This window comes from Macrobrachium rosenbergii, chromosome 48, assembly GCF_040412425.1.
Source record: "Macrobrachium rosenbergii isolate ZJJX-2024 chromosome 48, ASM4041242v1, whole genome shotgun sequence".
NCBI classification, from domain to species: Eukaryota; Metazoa; Arthropoda; class Malacostraca; order Decapoda; family Palaemonidae; genus Macrobrachium; species Macrobrachium rosenbergii.
In genome coordinates, this window is record NC_089788.1 from 2,440,502 (window position 1) to 2,463,001 (window position 22,500).

At 36.1% G+C, this 22,500-nt stretch overlaps 1 protein-coding gene across 20 annotated transcripts in view; it reads right to left on the bottom strand.

Moving 5' to 3' along the window:
* LOC136831178 (uncharacterized) overlaps positions 1–22,500 on the bottom strand; it is a 1,009,691-nt gene that overhangs the window by 108,456 nt on the left and 878,735 nt on the right. For all 20 annotated transcript variants that reach the window (XM_067091138.1, XM_067091137.1, XM_067091135.1 and 17 more), the window contains one exon: positions 8,073–8,180. In XM_067091138.1, coding sequence (XP_066947239.1) covers positions 8,073–8,180 — 108 coding nt within the window. The remainder of the gene's footprint in view (positions 1–8,072; positions 8,181–22,500) is intronic.

Sequence of the window (22,500 nt, forward strand, 5' to 3'; positions counted from 1 at the left end):
ATATATATATATATACTGTATACATATATGAACAGACCATTGCAACAGACCACCAGAACCTCAAAAACCCTCGCAAAAATTTCGTGCTTTTACAAGCACAAGATGCAAACAGCCACAACCAAGGATGACTGAAAGCAAAAAAAAAAAAAAAAAAAAAAAGACCCAGAACCCATCGACGAAATCAAAATTCTCCGAAAACCGGCTTTCACCGAAACAAAGGAACGCGGACGAGAGAGAGAGAGAGAGAGAGAGAGAGAGAGAGAGAGAGAGAGAGAGAGAGAGAGAGAGAGAGAGAGAGGAGGAAGAGGGGAGATAATGGAAGGTAAAGAGCAGGAAATGAAAAGGAAATTGGAGAAAGGATTACTGAGAAAAGACGAATTAACGCTACTACATCTTCAGCTCCGAAAAACGGAGTATTGTTAGGGGCCTCGATATCTGTTCACGAAGCAGAAATGGTTCAGAGAACGCAATAATGTACAAAAGGATAAACAGGAAATACGATGAATGATGATAAATACAAAAATAGACGGACCAGGATATAGGGGGAAAATTCCTGGAAAAAGAAGAGAGAGAGAGAGAGAGAGAGAACAATGCACTTAAAAGTATTCTGTTAATTTAATGCCAAAAGGTAGTATGCACTTCACACATTTCTATATATATTCCTTAGAAACCCGACTGAGACTCATTTACCGATTAAGAACATTTTCCTAGAATCAGCAATACAGGGGGACTGAAGTCTGAAGGGAAATAACAAAAACCACCCATTTCTTTAAAAGTTTCCCGAATGGAAATTTCATTTTGCAAAGTGTGATAAATAGATATAAAAAAATTTCTAAGGAAACTCAATCTAGACAGCTAAAAAGTCTTTGGAACTTACTCTCCAAAAGATAAACCCCTGTTCACATGGAACAAGCCTAAAGGGGCCATTCACTTGACATTAGTATTCTTTGGAAGCTTGAGTGTCAAATTAATGGCCCCTGTAGGATTGTGCAATATGAACAGGGTTCATCTTCTGAATGACAATTTCCAAAAGACACAAGAATATCCACTCACTTCAAGCACATCTAGGCATGACAGTCAACCTTTGGAATATGGTTGACTGAAAAGCCTTCAACCATGTAGGAGGATTTGAAATGACGAGAAATGAATAAAGAAATAAAAAAATATATAAAATTATCTGCCTGGACTTTCACCCAATACAGCCTGGAAGAGTAACAAATCAAAGACGTACAATAGAATAAAATCCTTATGCCTACACAGTTTCCCTGAGAATGTCGAGCAATTGGAACTTCAGAAGTTCAAGCGAAGATGCAATGCATTACTACCCTAAAACTATTCACCTTGCATTTTAATACGTTTTTATCTATCTATTAATTCATTTTTTTCTTTTTAATAAGTGATATCTCCTCTTTCTGTATTTCCCTTTACTTTCTCTTACTTCCTCAAGAGCACCAATAATATTCTTTGCAAGCTTGAATTTCAAGTCAATGGTCCCAGTGATGGGCTTGTCCCATATGAATAGGAAATCATCTTCTGCATAATAATAATAATAATAATAATAATAATAATAATAATAATAATAATAATAATAATAATAATAATAACAGATATCCTCGACATTGTTTACACACTGACACACACACAAGACCCAACGAAACAGACATCCTAGCGGACGAGTCATAAATATGAAACGCATACACTACGCAGTCTAGATTCCACACGCGGGTTCCTGCTAATTAAAACCCCCCCCAAAAGTTCGCAACCGTCAGGTATCATTAGGGACCACTTTCCCCTCGCAGAAATACTGCGCGTGTCAAGTCCCCGGCCGTCTCGAATATCTCACGACTATGAAGGGTCCACCACCACCACCACCACCACCACCAAAAAAAAAAAAAAAAAAAAAACAGTGGCCATTACTCAGTTCAACCTACATCCCCAACCCCGATTACACCTAACCTAGTTTTTTTTTTTTTTTGCGGGTCTTGTACAGGTAAAATCTATGCAAATTCTTGGTCCTGAGGGAATTCTATCTTCTTCCCGGGTGATGGAAGAAATTGCTCGGCTGCGAAAACGTATTTTCAGTCGGGACTAACGAGGCCCAATGGAATGAAAAGGAATATACAATTTGGGCCAAAGGCCAAGCGCTGGGACCTATGAGGCCATTCGGTGCTGAAGGGAAAATCGAGATGATAAGGCCTTAAAGGTGTAGCAGGATCGAAACCTCGCAGTTGCACTATGAAACAACTGGTAAGAGAGGGTGGAAAGAAAGACGGAAGAAAGAGGATATGAACGGAGGTACAGTAAAAGGAATGAGAGGGCTGCAGCTAGGGGCGATGGGACACTACAAAGAACCTTAAGTGATGCCTACGAGCAGGACTAAGGAGGCAGAAGTATTCTTTACTATAGAAACTATAAGGTCAATGACCTTTAATAAAAAGAGGTAGAACATACCTGAAATAATGTTAAAACCTACAATTCAGGGTCACAATCTCGTCAAATCATTATGCATAAAAACCTTGGAAGTTTCAACATATAATCAGTTCCCAAAAACCCAAAACTTGGAAATTCTCATATCACTTCAATTTATCACCAAATCATCTTCAGCCTCCCTGAATATTAAATGCTCCGTGTCCCACTGCAAAGAAATAAAATAAAACTACAAATTCGAGGCTTAATTTACAAACTCTTTCAGAACTGGTCCACAAAATCATAATATTCAGATCCTCGAACACGTGTTTCCATGTACACATTCAAATTTGGCTATCTATACCTATGGCCGTTTACGCAAGAGAATTCCCATCTCATGCAAAAGTATCACTCGGGGTGGTACAGGAAACACGCCAGTTCATGACAGCACTAAGAGAATCAATTAAATCCAAAGGATCTTCTGTTTCAGCTCGTAACATCCTGGAACTTAGCTAAACCAGATATATATATATATATATATATATATATATATATATATATATATATATATATATATATATATATATATATGATTATTATTATCACATTTGTACGTGATTCATGTATCACATATAACCACAGGTGAAAAATAAGAGGTCCTGACCGGTTTCGACTTTATTTTCTTCGTCAATGGCTTGGAAATAAAGTCGAAACCGGTCAGACCTACACCCTGTCTCTTAGTTTTCACCTGGTTATGTGTGATATATATATATATATATATATATATATATATATATATATATATATATATATATATATATATATATATATATATATATATATATATATATATATATATATATATATATATATACACACACACGCAAGCAGACTCAACATGAGTATTTTACAAGCAACGCGCTCCCCTTCCCATCCATCTGCGCGGGTGTCTGCGCAAGGTGATATTTTCTGATGTAAGCATCAGCACACAGAAGAGTAAGATCCAGTTGCTGGCAAAAGAAGAGGCTGATGATGGTGAGGATGATGATGATAATGATGATGATGAGGGGGATCACTCAAAGGACGGAGCTCTGAACTCCTCAAGGAGATCCTTGAAAGTTGAGGAATGAAATTCGAAGCATAAATCACGCCTGAATTGCCCCAACCCCGATTCTCTCTCTCTCTGCCTTACAAAATTTCCTCGCCAAGTGGATAATTGCAAGTTCTACGGAGGGGTAACTTAGAGGTGGGATGAAGATTTAATACCTTATGATCAAGCAGACGTGGGGGAGAGTCATTTGGCTTAGCTACCTGTCAAGGGTGGAATCCCAGTCAAAGCTCGTTCTTGTAGTTGCCGTTAAATATTTCCGCAGCCTAAATTTCATTAGGTTCCAGAAATGAAGCAAATGAATCTTACATACAGTTCGCAATGGCAGGTAATTGGGTCTATCACACAATGAAGAAAATCAAGTAAATATTAACCTAAAAATCAAGAAAAGGCGAGATACTTGCTATTAAATAAATTATGAGAACGCATTGGGTTTGTCTTAACAGTAAATGAGTATTTATGAACGCAAGTAATTTTATTTTAACGTCCACACTTCAATTCCATAAAGGAGCGCTGGCTTAACCATTACATCATACATTCCCCCTTGACTTCCATAGACACGGTGGTCTCTTCCAAATTCTTTGCACACTCTTCCCTTAGTAACGTTCGCTGGTCCTTCGCGCTGATATCCACTGACGCTCATAAACTTACTTTTGTTCATATTTACTCTAAACTGTCTCCCCTTGCAAACACTTTCACCAGTTTTTGATATTCCTCATCACTATCCGTGTTCAATACTGTATCACCTGCATACAATCTACGCTTCTTTAAAGGCTCGTTTTCTTATTCCATAATATTGCATCTATAACTAATTTCCTTTCATTTCTGACGTCACTGGATCCTTCAAGGCTTTAATTTTTATTTGCTCTTGATGACTTATGCTCTATTCCGTACATCCTAAGTAACCCTCATATTGCCTCTGTAGATCCTACAGTAAGATTTTACAGGTCCATATACGATGTATACAGTATAGCCTCTTCCTATACATTAAAATTTCCCATGTGACTCCTACAACATATGATTGATCAACTAGCCCTCATGCCTGTCAGTCATTCTGTCACCTGCCTTACTATCTCAGTCTCAGGCTACCACAATACCTTCCCTGGTACACCGAGAAATATTACGCCCCCTGCAATTCTTACAGCCACATCTATCTCACCTTCACCTTCATACAATGGAACAATGCTCCCTCTTGTTCAATCCCTCTGAACCTTTTCTTCGTACAGACATAAGTTACAAACCCTGACTAGCAACTTAACCACCACAATCAACAAGATCGCCTCACAACCTCAATTGTAATCGCATTAACTTCTGGTCTCTGAATATTCTTTATCATCTTAAATGCCCTCCTATGTCCTCCTCCAACAGTTACTAATTGAAGCTTTCACAAACATACAGTAACATTTCCGTTTTTCTGTCATTCGTCACTCCAACCTTCCTTTCAATCTTTAAACCTTCAGCTGAAAAGCCTTAAATAAACAAAAATGACGGGAGACGTCAGCAGAAAACAGGAGTGAAGACCTAAGCTCCTCGCTTCAATATCTGGAGGTCAGAAGATTTCAAAACTGCACTAAGAAAACTACTCCCCATTTTAGGTGTAACCGAGATGAAACTCTTAGCAAACAAATTTTTATTTTCCACAGTCAACATATTATCTTCTTACCACCCATTCCAATGACCCAGAATTCCATTGATCTTTTCACAGCTTTTCTTCTGAAATCAATTTACTCAGCAAAACAACTTTTTAATCTTCCTTAAGAATATACATACATATATATATATATATACATATATATATATATATATATATATATATATATATATATATATATATATATATATATATATATATATAATATACAAAACACATAAATATAACGAGCGCAGCAAACATGCTGGTGCCCTATATTTCACACGCAATCCAATCGCTTTATTGACATCTGTGTCCAATATGAATGGATTACCTGAGAGGTTCTGCCTTAAATGAAGAAACATCTCGTGCATACTGATCTGCTTTCACCTGAGTCCTAGTCCTGCCAAATGCACTGCAATCAAGTAGTACTCTCTCTCTCTCTCTCTCTCTCTCTCTCTCTCTCTCTCTCTCTCTCTCTCTCTCTCTCTCTCTCTCCAATATGTCACTTTTCATAAAGGATAACGATAAAAAATGTATCTTAAATATTCTAATTTTTTTTTTTTACCTATTTGGTAAATTATTCTCTCTCTCTCTCTCTCTCTCTCTCTCTCTAAAATGTCACTTTTTATACAGAATAAAAAATTTTTGCTAACCAATAACCTAAAAATTTGTTACCTGTTTGGGAAATTTATACTCTCTCTCTCTCTCTCTCTCTCTGTAATAAGCCACTTTTTATAAAGGATAAAAAATTCATGTCAAATATTTCAAAAATGTATTACCTATTTGGGAAGTCTCTCTCTCTCTCTCTCTCTCTCTCTCTCTCTCTCTCTCTCTCTCCAATATGTGATTGTTATCAAGGATAAAATATCTATCTTAACAAATACTCCAAAATTTTATTACCTATTTGGTATATCCATTTCTCTCTCTCTCTCTCTCTCTCTCTCTCTCTCTCTCTCTCTCTCTCTCCAATATGTGATTGTTATCAAGGATAAAATATCTATCTTAACAAATACTCCAAAATTTTATTACCTATTTGGTATATCCATTCTCTCTCTCTCACTCTCTCTCTCTCTCTCTCTCTCTGAAACCTCTGCGTGATTCCTGACCTTCCAACCGCAGGACACGGGTTCCAGCATATTAACACGTTTTCCTGGCAAGTGTCGTGGCAGGTTGCAAGTGTTCTCCTTAACCACTGCCAAAAAAAAAAAAAACTCCATAGAGCATATAAAAAAAAAAAAACTACTACTACTACTACCCCTTTCCCTTTAAAATCCTCGACCGCCGCCGACCTTCCCGGTCCCAAAGGAGAGGTGAAGAGGTCGGACCCTGCAAAAGGAGATAATTGCCGGACGACCCCCAAAACTATATTCCGCTTTTATGAAAAGGCAAGTGGAAATTGTCAGGCGAGGACGCGGTTCGTATAAAGTTGCCGAAGTTGCGGTGCAGTGCTGTACGTTCGTGTGTGTGTGTGTGATGGGCAACAGCTGTATTTATTAATACTGAAGAGAAACCTTGGAACACTGGTGATGAAAAAATCCTTATGAGAGAGAGAGAGAGAGAGAGAGAGAGAGAGAGAGAGAGAGAGAGAGAGAGAGAGAGAGAGAGAGAGAGGGGGGGGTGTATTTATCGATACTAAAAAGAAACCACGGAACACTGGTGAAGAAAAAATCCTTATCAGAGAGAGAGAGAGAGAGAGAGAGAGAGAGAGAGAGAGAGAGAGAGAGAGAGAGAGAGAGAATGTATTTATTAATACTGAAGAGAAACCATGGAAAATTCGTGAAGAAAAATCCTTACAAGAGAGAGAGAGAGAGAGAGAGAGAGAGAGAGAGAGAGAGAGAGAGAGAGAGAGAGAGAGAGAGAGAGATGTATTTATCAACAGCAAAGAGAAACCATGGAAAATTGGTAAAGAAAAAATCCTTGTAAGAGAGAGAGAGAGAGAGAGAGAGAGAGAGAGAGAGAGAGAGAGAGAGAGAGCGCCAGCCAGCCTGGTACGTGTGGGCTGTGGGGACATGTCTCTTATGATGTCCCCTCACATAAAGTGTCAAACTCCCGGCGATGGGTGTCAAGTTCCTCAGTGTCAGGTGTCAGAAGGTGTTCCCCCAACACGCTTCTTTACGATGTACTTTTGGTTTTACTGAAGTGAGCCATGGTATGGGATAATAAACAAAGAATCCGGGAGAGAGAGAGAGAGAGAGAGAGAGAGAGAGAGAGAGAGAGAGAGAGAGAGAGAGAGAGAGAGAGAGAGAGAGAGTTTTATCAACTGGGAAAGTTTTAAAACCACGATGCTGATTTAGAAAGAAAATCTCATTTACTTTCCTTACTTTCCCCACCTTCATACCTGTATAATAATAATAATAATAATAATAATAATAATAAGACACAGCCTCCATACCTGAATAATAATAATAATAATAATAATAATAATAATAATAATAATAATAATAATATATGGCGTCTTTCGCTCGCCAACGCTTCAAGACTTAAGCCCGGATCATTTGCAGGTCATTATTTTTACTGTCAAATATACACACAGAGAGAGAGAGAGAGAGAGAGAGAGAGAGAGAGAGAGAGAGAGAGAGAGAATGGCAAAAGTATGTCTGTGTAGAGGGACGGTAGTAAATATTGCAAGATGGTTCCTGCACAAAGGTCTCATATCCATTTTTTACCAATCAAACAGTCCCAAGCATGAATGAGCCCGCCACTAATATCTATTTCCCCGCTCTGAGGTCACTCCCTACAACAATACCAAAACGACCTCGCACAATGCACTAATATAAATCTAAATATTAATTAAAGGAACAGTGACGTTATCGCAAGCAAGCGAATCAATAACTCACAGATTGACAAGACAGAAGACAATCATTATCATCGAGAAGACAATCATTCTTATCGAGAAGGTAATCGTCATTATTCTCATCCACTTACCGGGAGAGACAGATATAGGCGACGCTGGAGTCTGGGTAGCCGTGGAGTCACAAGGCCTGGGTATACAGGTGGGCCCGCAAAGGTCGGCCTCCACGCCAGCTTCCACTCCTGTGGGAAAATGTACAGAGATTATGAAGCTTTGCACGAAGGTAAAGATATAAATGGCAACTGTCATTAGCAACATATTAAAACTAATATATAGGTTGCAGATTATGATGCAATATGGTGAAAGATGTTTTTCAATGTTAGAAAATTGCAGAACTTGACCTAACATAGTGAAAAGTTCATTTGTAATATGTTAGAAAATAACTTATTTGATGATAAACTAGACTTAATGCCTTTTTTTGGCAAATACAATCATAAAAACGAGTTATACATCTTCCATAAAAAGTTATTACATATATAACAACTGCCGTTAGAAATACGCTAAAAATAGTAATACATATGTTGCACAACTTGATGCAATTTAGTGAAAAGAGTTTTTTGTAATATGTTAGAAAATAACTTATATGATAATAAATTACACTTAAGTACTTTTTTTGGCAAATACAATAATAAAAATGAGTAATGTATCTTAAACATAATATATATATATATATATATATATATATATATATATATATATATATATATATATATATATATATATATATATTATATATGTATGTATGTATAAAACAATGATGAGCAACAATTTAAAAAATAATACATTGGTTGCAGAACTTGATGCAATATTGTGAAAAATGTTCTTTTCTAATGTTAGAAAATAACTTATATGATAATAAATTACACATCATTCCTTTCTAGGCAAACACATCCATCCCAAAAAGTTAAAATACAAATTTTCAACAAAACAATGACAGTAGTCATGTGAAAAGTTCGTTGCCTCCATCTACTCTGAACAGATGAAACGCACACCAAGCAAAGGATTTCATGAACGTATCAGGCAAAACGGTTAAAATAAATCTGTCATTATGAAATTCCAACAAGACATGATTATGATACGATCTTTCCATTTAGCGAGAGAGAGAGAGAGAGAGAGAGAGAGAGAGAGAGAGAGAGAGAGAGAGAGAGAGAGAGAGAGAGAGAGAGAGAGAGAGGACGAATTTTATTAACAATCTTCCCACACGCCCATATGTAGGCATTTGAGAGAGAGAGAGAGAGAGAGAGAGAGAGAGAGAGAGAGAGAGAGAGAGAGAGAGAGAGAGAGAGAGGATGAATTCTATTAAGAATTCTCCCACAAACCCATATGTAGGCATTTGCAAAATGACTGAGAGAGAGAGAGAGAGAGAGAGAGAGAGAGAGAGAGAGAGAGAGAGAGAGAGAGAGAGAGAGAATGTAGGCATCAGTCATTTGTAAAATAACTCGCTAACACATTAATCGGACTCGCAGACATGTTATTTGACCAAGCGAGTAAGTTAATCTTTAGAGAGAGAGAGAGAGAGAGAGAGAGAGAGAGAGAGAGAGAGAGAGAGAGAGAGAGAGAGAGAAAACTTCAGATGGTAACACGAAGCACATTCAATAACTTGCCAAAAATATTAATACCGAACCGACTTCTCCCATCGCCGATCAATCATCCGAGTTTCACTCTCACTGACCAAAAATGGATAGTTTAGCTCACTCTGCCTTTTAACGCTTTTACGGAAACGTTTTTATTTTGTTTGAAGGCTTTTTTAAGTCTTGGGACAACTTTTTCCATAATATCGTTACTGTCAAAACAGACTTGAAATTTTTTTCCTTATTTTGTTTCATAGCTTTCAAGTTTTGGGACACTTTTTTTGCTTCCAAAATATCATTATTATCAAAACACTCTTCAAAGTTTTTTCTTTATTTTGTTTGATAACTTTTAAAAGTCTTGTGGCATCAAGTCTTTTTTTGTTTCCATAACATCATTATTATCAAAACAGACTTAACAGTTTTTTTTTCTTTATTTTGTTTGATAACTTTCAAGCCTTGGGACACTTCTTTTTCTTTCATAACATCATTATTATCAAAAACAGAATTGAAAGTTTTTTCTTTATTTTGTTTGATAACTTTTAAAAGTCTTGGGACATCAAGCTTTTTTTATAATGTCATTATTAATCAAAAACACGCGAAAGTCTTTTTCTTTATTTTGTTTGACATCTTTTAAGCCTTGGGACACTCAAGTCTTTTTTGCCTCCATAATATCGTTATTATCAAAACAGACTTGACAAATTTTTTTCTTTAATTTGTTTGACAACTTTTAAGCCTTGGGACACTCAGGTCTTTTTTATTCAAAGTTTTTTTTCCCATGTTGCAAGTCATATTGATTTCTTATAAAAGGGTCACGCTTCATTGCATTGCAAGTTGACGCGAGTGGTTTTTCTTTTCCTTCATATAATCATGGTCCCAAATAGGGGGCCATCTTTTGTTCAGGCTTTTTCTGAGGGTTCTTACTCCTCTATCCATGTGAATTTCTGCTCAAAAATGCCAAATTATAAATGGTTTTGGATTCTAAAAAAAAAAAAAAAAAAAAAAAAAAAAAAAAAAAAAAAAAAAAAAAAATCGACAATGGTGATTGGCTGTTGCCCTACGAATAAAGAACATGGGAACAAGGAAAAAAAATAATTTCAAAGGAAAGGTCCCAGAGAACAAGTTTGAGTTTCTTACAAAAAAATTACAAAAAACCGAACATCAACAATGGTGATTGCCTGTTGCCTTACGAATAAAGAACATGGGAACAAGAAACAAAGAACTTCAAAGCTAAGGTCGCAGGGAACAACGCCGACGACCGCACACGCGCGCGCACACACACACAAACACACATACCGTAAAACAATCACGTCTGCCATTCTGCGTCTGTTTAGCAACGAAGGAAATTCACAATCGGAATGCAAGACGGACTGGAGTTCGAGACAAAGCCACACCCTGACCACACCTATAAACACCTACAGATCCCATAAATTAAGATTTAATAACTGGTATGGCTGTGTGTGTGTGTGTGCACCTAACGCGTTGTGTGAAGGGGAAAGGGGGGCAGGGGGCTTAATGAGCCTCACCCGGCAGTACTCTCCATCCCCTACGCTCCTCAACCGACCACCTTCGGGACGATTCTCATTCCAAGACAGTAGGAGCTTTTCCGGGCGGGTCGTATCCCTTCCCAGGTATCAGTCCAGGTAATCTATTACATTAAAGAATATCGTTAATATGATGTTGTTCATCCGTGAAATAACATATCGATATGAATGTATCTGTCTATCTACTATCTACCTATCTATCTGTGAAGTCTTGTGAGGGCAGATAAGATTACCTGAGGTGCACTGGTATGGAAATATGGCTGCCTATATGGGCATAAGCCATCCAACACACACAAACAATTGAATAAATAAATAAGAGAAGAGAGAGAGAGAGAGAGAGAGAGAGAGAGAGAGAGAGAGAGAGAGAGAGAGAGAGAGAGAGAATCATACGCCAGGCTTTCTGAAGCATTCAATCACCCATATACCTCTTACGAAATTAAACTTAAACGGCAAATTTAACATAAATAAATAATGGCATAATATTAACATATGACCGAAACATCCGAGTTCAAACGACAGTGCCAATTTTACCAACCGTATTATGGGGCGTTCTTGCCTCTTTACATAAGCATACTGCAATTTGTCCTAATGAAAAGAAAAAGATATAAAAAAACTTCCGTTTCTCTAAGGAATAAATGAGGTTCTCAATCTCAAACGATTTCAAGCCACCGCGCGTCGGTGGCCTGAACTCCATTATTCTAATAGCATACTTCATTAAAAATATGGCATCCTTTATTTTAAAATATAGCATCCTTCATTAAAAAAATGGCATACTTTATTTTATAATATAGCATCCTTCATTAAAAAAATAGCATCCTTTATTAAAAATAAAGCATCCTTTGTTTTAAAATATAGCGTCCTTGATTTTAAAATATAGCATCCTTTATTTTAACATATAGCATCTTTATTAAAAAATATAGCATCCCTTATTAAAAGTATAGCATCCTTTATTTTAAAATATAGCATCCTTTATTAAAAATATAGTATCCTTTATTTTAAAATATAGCATCCTTTATTTTGAAATATAGCATCTTTTATTTTAAAATATTGCATCCTTTATCAAAAATATAACATCCTTTACTTTAAAATATAGCATCCTTTATTAAAAAGTATAGCATCCTTTATTAAGGGCTCCTGACGTCAATCTACACGATAAGTTTGGACTTCTAAAGAGGAGGCGTCAATGATTTTCGCACGGGCTATAATCAAGGGGTCATAACGATCAGTTTTTGTCGAATTAAAGAAATTTATCGATGTATCAACACAAATTACGGCTTATGAGGGTTAACTGTGAGGTAATATCTTATTTTTTTTTTTTATTTCTAAGCAAAGTTGATGGTACAGTCTGCCTGTATCTGCCTACCAGTGACCTAATTTAGTTAGTAAACTGAAAGTCGGATGGGATGGTCAAATTTTGGCAAAATGGCCGTCAAGGTAATGCTACTTCCTACTAAGTTTTACGGCACACTGAAATAAAATACTATCAACATTCTCTATTTCTATTCCAGAACAGTAATCAATACTTCTGCCATTACAGAATAAAAAAAGAATAACTTAGCAAAGAACACGGCTACTTACATGGACACAGATTGCTCACAGAAAGCTAAATATATCATTCGATATTATCACTGGCTAAATGATTGGCTATAAAGTCAAATATACCTCCCAAGTAGATACCTGATATTTTCCCAAGGATCCTTAGCTACACAAAAGATTTACCAAAGATATACACAATTTATGAATAGGTCAACTGCTCATTGACATTTCTTCCATGATACCACTCTCATACTTTGTTTACATAACATTTAAACCAGTAAAATTCCATAACATAGCAAAAATGTAAAATGGCCAAAGAACAGAGACAAAGAAAGCACAATTACAAAGAAGAAGAAAAACAAGATGAAGAATGAGTAGTAAGGACTGGGTAGATAACAACAGAAAACTCTCATGATTCAATTTTGCAGCTGTGAAACCAAACAATCTCCGAAGATGACATTGAAATAATAATAATAATAATAATAATAATAATAATAATAATAATAATAATAATAATAATAATAATAATAATAATAATAATAATAATAATAATAAAATATTTTATTCAAAACAACAGTTCGATAAGTATGACAAGTTAGCGTTCTGAGATTTCTAAATCCTTCTGGAAAAATGTTAATAAATTTGTAATTTGTATACTCATCATGCTAATGGAAAGGATAAGCCCTGTTTAACATCTATCCAACTGAATAAAATACTACGTATATTCATAAATTTATCTTCATACTGTAACAGACTTCTGGTCAGGAACTAGATGAATTAAGATGCAAATTCTAAAATTTCTTGATCGCTGGCGTCATTCTTGACAGAACAGACGAATCAACAAAGCCATAATCTTGATAGTGCGCCTTTACTGTGTAAAATTACCGCAGTGCTCAGGTAATTTTGCTGATAAATAAGAAAGGAGAATAACCAGCTAAATAGGTGTAAAATTGTATTTTGGAATCATGAACGACAAATCACACGAATTCCTGCCGTGTATATTTTCAAGACAAACAGCTGATGCACGAAGCACAAGCACCTCAGAACAGAATCATAATCATCCCAAAGGATGAAAAGATCTATGATAAGGGAAGCAAAGAAGAAGAGAAAAACACGGCGCTACGTAACTTCGAAAAAACAAGCAACTTGAAGTCTGGCTGATACGCGCGATAACAGATGATAAACATCTGTAATTTAGGAGGCACATCGCAAGGGAATGCTGTTGAACTTCTTCAGCCTTCAATGACACACGCACACATACATATGCACACAGGTATCACAAAATACCACTACAGATTTCTCCCTTCGATGTAGCACACAAAATACCTCTACAGATCTCTCTTCCCGATGCAGGAAACTAGACACCTAGGTCTCTTGATACATGAGGACAATCAACTAAAAAAAATTAAGCAAACCACGTCTTGCAAAACTCAAAACTAAACCTTTAAAGCAAAACAATGAGATGCAAATCCTGCCTGACAGAAGCCGAACAGGTACCGTAACTTATCCACTGCCCATAAAAGTGACACAGATTCAAAAGAAGAAAATATTTCCCAAGACGCCGAGAAAGCAGATGGAAATAAAACCCTGATAATGTAAGCGGATTGAAATCTAATTTCATTATGAACGGAAGGAATGATACCTGGACCGTTGCAAAAACTTGATCGACGTGTTAAAACTGCTTATACCTTGCCCGCGTTGGGAAACGAGCACTTCCCAAATGAGAAACTAACCTTACGCTAATGTAAAACTTCAGAGAGGTATCTACTGAAAGATGGACTTAAAATATAGTGCTTTTTACAACTGAATATTATGCGTTGCCATAAACAATAGCACAGCACAATAAAACAAAAATAATTTTAAAACATGCAAATGTTATTCCTACTTCATGCATTCATTTTGGCCACTTGGAAAAAATAAACACAGAGACCAAGTGTCTGAGATGATTTTTTTTATCTTGTTATAATAGGCAGTACCATTGTATAAAGATAACGTATCCTTCTCAGAAAAATATATACATTACACACACACACACACATATATACACACATATACATAGACATGTATTGTAATATGTACGTGTGTGTATATATATATATATATATATATATATATATATATATATATATATATATATATATATATATATATATATATATATATATATAGTTTAGTATGGCTATCTAAATAAAAAGGATGAATCCATTATAGAAAACTAATAATTCCCAAGCAATAAAAACTAATATAAATCATCTTTAGGCTTCTAAATAAAGGATGAATCCATTCGCAGAAAACTAATAATTCCCAAGCAATGAAAAACTAATATAAATAATCCTTTCTTCCTCCTCCTCCTCCTCCTCCTCCTCCTCCTCCTCCTCCTCCTCCTTTCCTTGTGTCAGCGGACGGAGAAACAAACCGCGGTGAAGCCGAATGCGAGAGACTTATGTAGATCCCAATTACTTTCCCCAAGGTGACCTGCAACTCGATACTCGCCCAAATGATAATCCCCAACCAAAACGCCAAGTCACCGCGATTGCATATCCATGCATAACTTTAAATCGATAAGAGAGAGAGAGAGAGAGAGAGAGAGAGAGAGAGAGAGAGCATATTGCTCGGCATAGATAAGTAAAAGCAATCATATTCATGCATAACTTTAAATCGAGAGAGAGAGAGAGAGAGAGAGAGAGAGAGAGAGAGAGAGAGAGAGAGAGAGAGAGATAGCAAGGCATAGACGGGTAAAAGTGATCATATCCACGCATAACTTTAAATCGAGAGAGAGAGAGAGAGAGAGAGAGAGAGAGAGAGAGAGAGAGAGAGAGAGAGAGAGAGAGAGAGAGGGGCCACATTGCACTGCACAGATAGGTAACACTAATCAATAAGTATCAGTAAGTAATGGTGGGTTTGGTGATTCGTTCCGCCACGCAGAAAGGGCATCACCGCGCCAAGTAGGAGAATTCGACCGCTAGGTAAATAATAATAATAATAATAATAATAATAATAATAATAATAATAATAATAATAATAATAATAATAATAATATATTACCTATTGCACAAAGCATGTTTTCATATTTTAAAGCTTTGCAAGCGGAGGTGCATTACAATACTACCCTAAAAAAATTCACCTTGTATTTTACTAATTTTTTTCACATTTTATCTATTTATTTATTGACAAATTTATATTTCTTTCTCTTTTATAAGCGATCTCCTCTTTCTGTACTCTCTAGTATCTTCTCTAAGTTCTTTCAAATGAACACCACAGCTTTTGGAATCTTGAATTTCGAGTCAGTGGCCCCTGCAAGCTTGTTCCATAAGAATAGGGGTTAATTTCCTTAATAATAATAATAATAATAATAATAATAATAATAATAATAATAATAATAATAATAATAATATTTATGTATGCATTACAAATTATTTTATTTAGTTTATTCAGTAAAAATGAAGGTGTTTAATAAAAATAAATCTTTAAAATATTTATTTCAATTATTTTGCATTACAAATTACTTTATTTAGTTTATCAAGTACAAGTGATGGTATTTGATAAAAATAAATCTTTAAAATAACTATTTCAATTATTTTTCGCTATAACACCTACGTTATAAATCATTTCACAAAATCTATAAACAGACAGAGACGATAACATTTGACGGAATATGAGGCAAAAAAAAAAAATAAAATAAAAAAATAAGAGAATTTCTATTCATCAACTCACCTTATTAGTTTTAAGGTTTCCATTAAACTTACCAAAGTTTCACGCTTGTACAACAGTGGCAACGAACGTGTTAATGAATAGATCCTTCGCAAAGAGTCTCTTAATTAAGGCATAAGCCTTACTTATCATGTCAATGCTTTGCTATTTCATCAGACTTCCAACCAGTCTGATATATTATTACACATAAATGATACCTGTTTATTCAGTAATTCCATTTCAATGCAGAATATAAGTGACGTGACCATGTATGGAGAGATCTCTCTCTCTCCTCTCTCTCTCTCTCTCTCTCTCTCTCTCTCTCTCTCTCTCTCTCTCTCTCTCTCTCTCTCTCTCTCTTTCCCTTTCCAACATGAGAGCCAATTACCTAAGTCAACACTCGAAACTCATCCTATCATCAGTGCATCAACATCCAGCGACTCTTACGGTAATGAGATATGATTCCTACCTCATTTTTTAAAGCTATATATGAGCTTCACTCTAAGTTACACATAAAGATGGGTTTCTAATACGCAGTGGCTGTCATTAAAGCGCTCTTTGAGCTGAGTGACTCGTTTAAAATTGAGGCCAGGCCGAAAATTATCATATTAGTCACTCATGTGAAGGTAGTGCGGGGGAGAGCGAGAGTGAGGAGTTAAATTAAAAGGAGAAGAATAATTATATACAATAAATGGTTGAAAACGGAGGGGTATTAAGTGGCAAGATCCCTCCTCTGTAATACTGAATAAGAGGCTATTACTTTATTTCGCCATTCCCCGCCGGCTCCATTAATATGAAGTTAATTCCAATTTATTTCGCTCATCTAAAGGGTAAGCACAACATAACTTTTATGAAAATGTAAATTCAAGCATTATCTTAGAAAATCTACTGGAGGAAACGGTAGAGGTATTTAAATGGAGCCACAAAATTTACCACGGGGAATAAATCATACAAAATAAGTATGAAGCGTTGTACTAATATCATCAACTAATCCTACTACTAACACCACTACACTGCCCTAAAATGGAAGACTGCAGTATTTGCAAAAATACAAAACTGAGAACAATGGTAGATACTCCCTTGCCTTACTACTGATTTTGCAGATACTTCAAATGGGACCCCCTACATAAATCATTGAAGAATCATTCTGAAACTGCAGTAACTTGTGTATTAGTGTTTCACGAGCCCAATAGATGGCGTATCTCAATTTCGAAAATTTTGCAGATACTGCAGTTTTCAATTTTAGGGCAGTACAGTACTATTACTATCAACAATGATACTACTTTAACACTCATTCTTATATGTACGCAGACATCCGAAAGGAATCATTCACAAACAAAAATGAAAAGAAAGGAATGGCAATAATCCATGTTATCTGCTTTTATCTATTCCTCTGGGTACAAGCAATGAAGTCAGGCTAACAGATAGCATGCACATGAATTTTCTTGGGATAAAATAGAAACTTAACATAAAAAAAGCCTTTACAGATGGGAATATATTTTTTTAGGTGTACCAATACCCCCTCTAAAAAAAACAAAGACCTTAAATGCATTGTACTTACCACGTAAAATGATTTACAGTAGTGGAATGGGATATAAAATTTAGGCCAAAGACCAAGCATTAAGACCAATAAGGTCATTCAGCGCTGAAAGGGAAATTGAGAGTAAAGGAGGTTTGAAAGGTGTAACAGATGGAAAGCTTCGCAGGTTCACCTTTTAACAATTGTCAAGAGAGGGTTGAGGAAAGTCAGATGGAAGAATGAGAATACGGATGGAGGTGCAGTAAAAGGAATGGAGGGGGGAGAAGCTAGGTGGCGAAGGAACGCTGAAAAAAAAAAAAAAAAAAAACTTTACGAAACGCCTAAATGATTTATACACCAATCCCCGCAGTGTCAAACATCCTCAACGATATTCTAAAACGTAGGAAGTCGACACAAAAGGCTGTGACGCCAACTGAACATCAAATCATTCATAAGTCACATTCAACAATTTTACTCACCTCCGTACTATTCAAGCAACGACATGAATCAAATTAATTGGAAGACCTGACAGATTAAACCATACACAAATATTAAAATTATAATAAAACTAACGAAGGGAATTATGTAATATGCTATCTCTTATTCTTATGGCATTCCTCAACAGAAAAAAAACAATTAAAAATATAAAAAGTTAAAAACACAAATTTCAAAAACTAAAATGAAAATAAAAAATATAAATAAATATACTTGAATCGTAAGATCACAGACCGTATAATCATATATGCAAAAAACTTACAAGAATTCAAAATAAAAAATAAATTAGCCCCAGAACACATTCTTTAAAGAAAATTATCGTAAGGTAGCAATTAAAGCATCTAACTCTTGTTGATAACTCGGACAACTGAGCGATAAGAACTTTTAACCAAATTAGGATTCATTATCCATAATCAGCAGATATTCCCCACTCGTCGTGACAAAAATGGAAGCGAGATGTTTTTGGCTACATTATGCAAATATCACCGTGTTAATTAAAATATTCAAACCCAATATGAACAAATATCACACGTCCACAACGCGTACAAGTTTGGGCAGTGACAAATCACTAGGTATGTCTTCTATGTTCTCTTGTCGAGTTCACACGACTTGGTTGATAAAAGGATAAAATTATAGAGAACAAGAATATAATTACTTCACTATTTATGATTTATATTTTCATTAATTTTTCACAAAATATGCATTCCATACTGTGAAACGTTGGTAAGAATGTTTATTGTCTACTGGAAGGATCCATAAGAATATAACAAAGGCAATTGGTCTTCCAATGAATGTGATAAAATGATAAGAGAGAGAGAGAGAGAGAGAGAGAGAGAGAGAGAGAGAGAGAATCTCTATTTTCAACCAATGAGAATGCGGTACTAATATGAGAGAGAGAGAGAGAGAGAGAGAGAGAGAGAGAGAGAGAGAGAGAGAGAACCTCGATTTTTAACCAATGAGAATGCTGTACTAACATGAGAGAGTCTATTTTAACCAATGAGAATGCGTTACAAATGAGAGAGAGAGAGAGAGAGAGAGAGAGAGAGAGAGAGAGAGAGAGAGAGAGAGAGAGAGAGAGAGAGAGAGTCAAAACCCTTGAACAATACTAGACATGGAAGATGCACCTTGTACGACATCCTCTAAAAAAAAAAGCGATAATGTTCCAAGCCAATGTTACATTCGAAGTGAGTTCACGTACAGCATCTAATATTCAAGATTCAGAATGTATCATTCAATCGTCCTCAGTGGGTGTCCAGATGAACTTCTGAAGGCTCCGAACAACTAAAAGATTAATGAAACATTTTACATGTGACCTGAGACGCACTGTATGTAAATGATTGAGAACTCATGTGCATTTCGACATGCTCCGTTGAATGAAAGATGTCGAATAAACATGCTGATTATAAACTAGTTATAATTATATACATATATATATATATATATATATATATATATATATATATGTAATATGTAATAATATACACACCCATATATATATGTGTGTGTGTATGTGTGTGTGTATGTGTGTGTGTGTCCGAATATGACACGCTTACGTAATAACAATCCTTCCCTAAAAAAACACCCACATACACACACGCCCCATAAAAAAAACATACACACACACACACACACACGTGTCCACGCTCCTAAAAATGGCAAGACTGAATACAGATAAACAAAAACAAAAAAATCACGATTCTGGGTCAACCCTTTTTTGAATGTTTCTTTTCCCACAACCCAAATCAGCGACGTCACAGATAATTAAGCAGAGAGACGGACACGTGATAAAAAAAAAAATGCCTGCGTTATCAGACCAGCTGTTAAGAAAAATCTCTATACCAGTGGATAGGAAAGCTACTGATATTTCCACACGGCAGTCGAATAGCGTTAACACGGTGTCATTACCACTGATAATAACCACTAGGAAGCACTTGAAGAGCCCACACAGATAATTACTTTCGGGAGAGAGACGAAAAAATCACAGGTGACCCCATCCACCTGCAAAATACTGCAATCACAGGTGACCCAATCCACCTACAAACTAATCACAGGTGACCCCATAAACATAGAAAATAATCACAGGTGACCCCATAAACTACAAAATAAACACAGGTGACCCCACAGACTACAAAATAATCACAGGTGACCCCATAAACATACAATATAACCACAGGTGACCCCATAAACTACAAAATAATCACAGGTGACCCCATAAACATACAAAATAATCACATGTGGCCCCATAAACCACAAAATAACCACACGTGACCCCATCAACTACAAAATAATCACAGGTGACCCCATAACCTACAAAATAATCACAGGTGATCCCATAAACTTACAAAATAATCACAGGTGACCCCATCCACCTACAAATTAATCACAGGTGACCCTATTCACCTACAAAATAATCACAGGTGACCCAATTCACCTACAAAATAATCACAGGTGACCCCATCCACATACAAAATAATCACAGGTGACCCTATTCACCTACAAAATAATCACAGGTGACTCCATCCACCTACAAAATAATCACAGGTGACCCCACCACCTACAAAATAATTACAGGTGACCAAATTACCTACAAAATAATCACAGGTGACCACATAAACATACAAAATAATCACAGGTGACCACATAAACACACAAAATAATCACAGGTGACCCCATCCACCTGCAAAATAATCACAGGTGACCCCATCCACCTACATATGACCGGGTGATTAAATTTCAACGCAAGTCACGACGCAAAGAAGTCTTATCATCAATTTTTCCTCTCTCGAAAGTAAGGACTGGCTATTAAACATCCTCCGAGCTATGCAAAAACCAATAAAAAACTGGAAAAAATAAACCATCTGCTCCTACACCCAAAGGTGTAAGAAAGGACACAGCAGAATACAAATAACGGGATAAAGACGAAACTCCCTTCAGTCCTCAACAACTGGTAAACGCTTGACAGATGAAGACAGAAAATGCAACAGCGAGGACTTTCAACACCAAATCCGGGCGACGTGAAACCATACAGTAAATCAGGCACGTTCTGCTTTTGGCCGTAAGACGGATCTGCTTTAACGAAGCCAGGCCATCTTCGGCGCCTGAATAACTTATGCAAAATTTCTCGTGCACATTCACTCGATGAGGGCAAAGATACCGTCACAGCAACCTCTCATGAACCAAGATAAAAATCCGTGTATAGGACGCTGTGCTTCTGCCATCATCACCTTCGTCATCATTCAGAGAGAGAGAGAGAGAGAGAGAGAGAGAGAGAGAGAGAGAGAGAGAGAGAATATACAATTTAGGCCAAAGGCCAAGCGCTAGGACCTATGAGGTCATTCAGCGCTGAAACGGAAATTGACAGTAAAAGGTCTGAAAGGTGTAACAGGTAGACAACCTCCCAATGGCACTGAGAATCAATTTTTAAGAGAAGGTGGTAAGTAAGATGGAAGAAAGAGAATATGAATGGAGTTATAGTAAAAGGAATGAAAGGGGTTGTAGCTAGGGGCCGAAGGGAAGCTGCGAAGAACCTTAAGTAATGCCTACTGAGAGCACTCTCCCCCTACGAGAGAGAGAGAGAGAAACCTTTAAACAATATGGCAAAATCAGGACTGAGCCCAAATACAGTGGCCAACATTCGTTCAATTTAGGCATTTCAAGTCCATCCAAGACAACTTTTTAAGTACTTTCAGTTTTTTTTAAATAAAAGATACCAATACTTTAGAAATAAAAACTTTCTTACAGGTAGCTGGTGCATCAATTCTTAAAAGTGTCGATTATAATCATACAAGCTAAGTCTCGGTTATGAAATTGCTTTATCAGCAAACTGAACTCAGGAGTACAATACTATTTACATATGACTTGGAATAAAAGTCACGTACGTCCTGAGAGAGTAAATATTATAGGATAACAAAAAGGTTGAAGAATAAAACAAGGAAGCACAGTAGTGCTAAAAATATATATATTATAAAATACTTCTTTAAAATATTCCAGAACATTTTAAAAGGAAAATTTGAATGTTAGTTATAATCACGATCGCAACATTCCAAAAAAAGTAATTGAAGGAAAGTTTACCTTTACTGAAAAGGTAGAAAAATGAGAGTTTTTGAGAGACTTTTTGAGAATATAATTAAACCATAGCAAAAGACAAGTA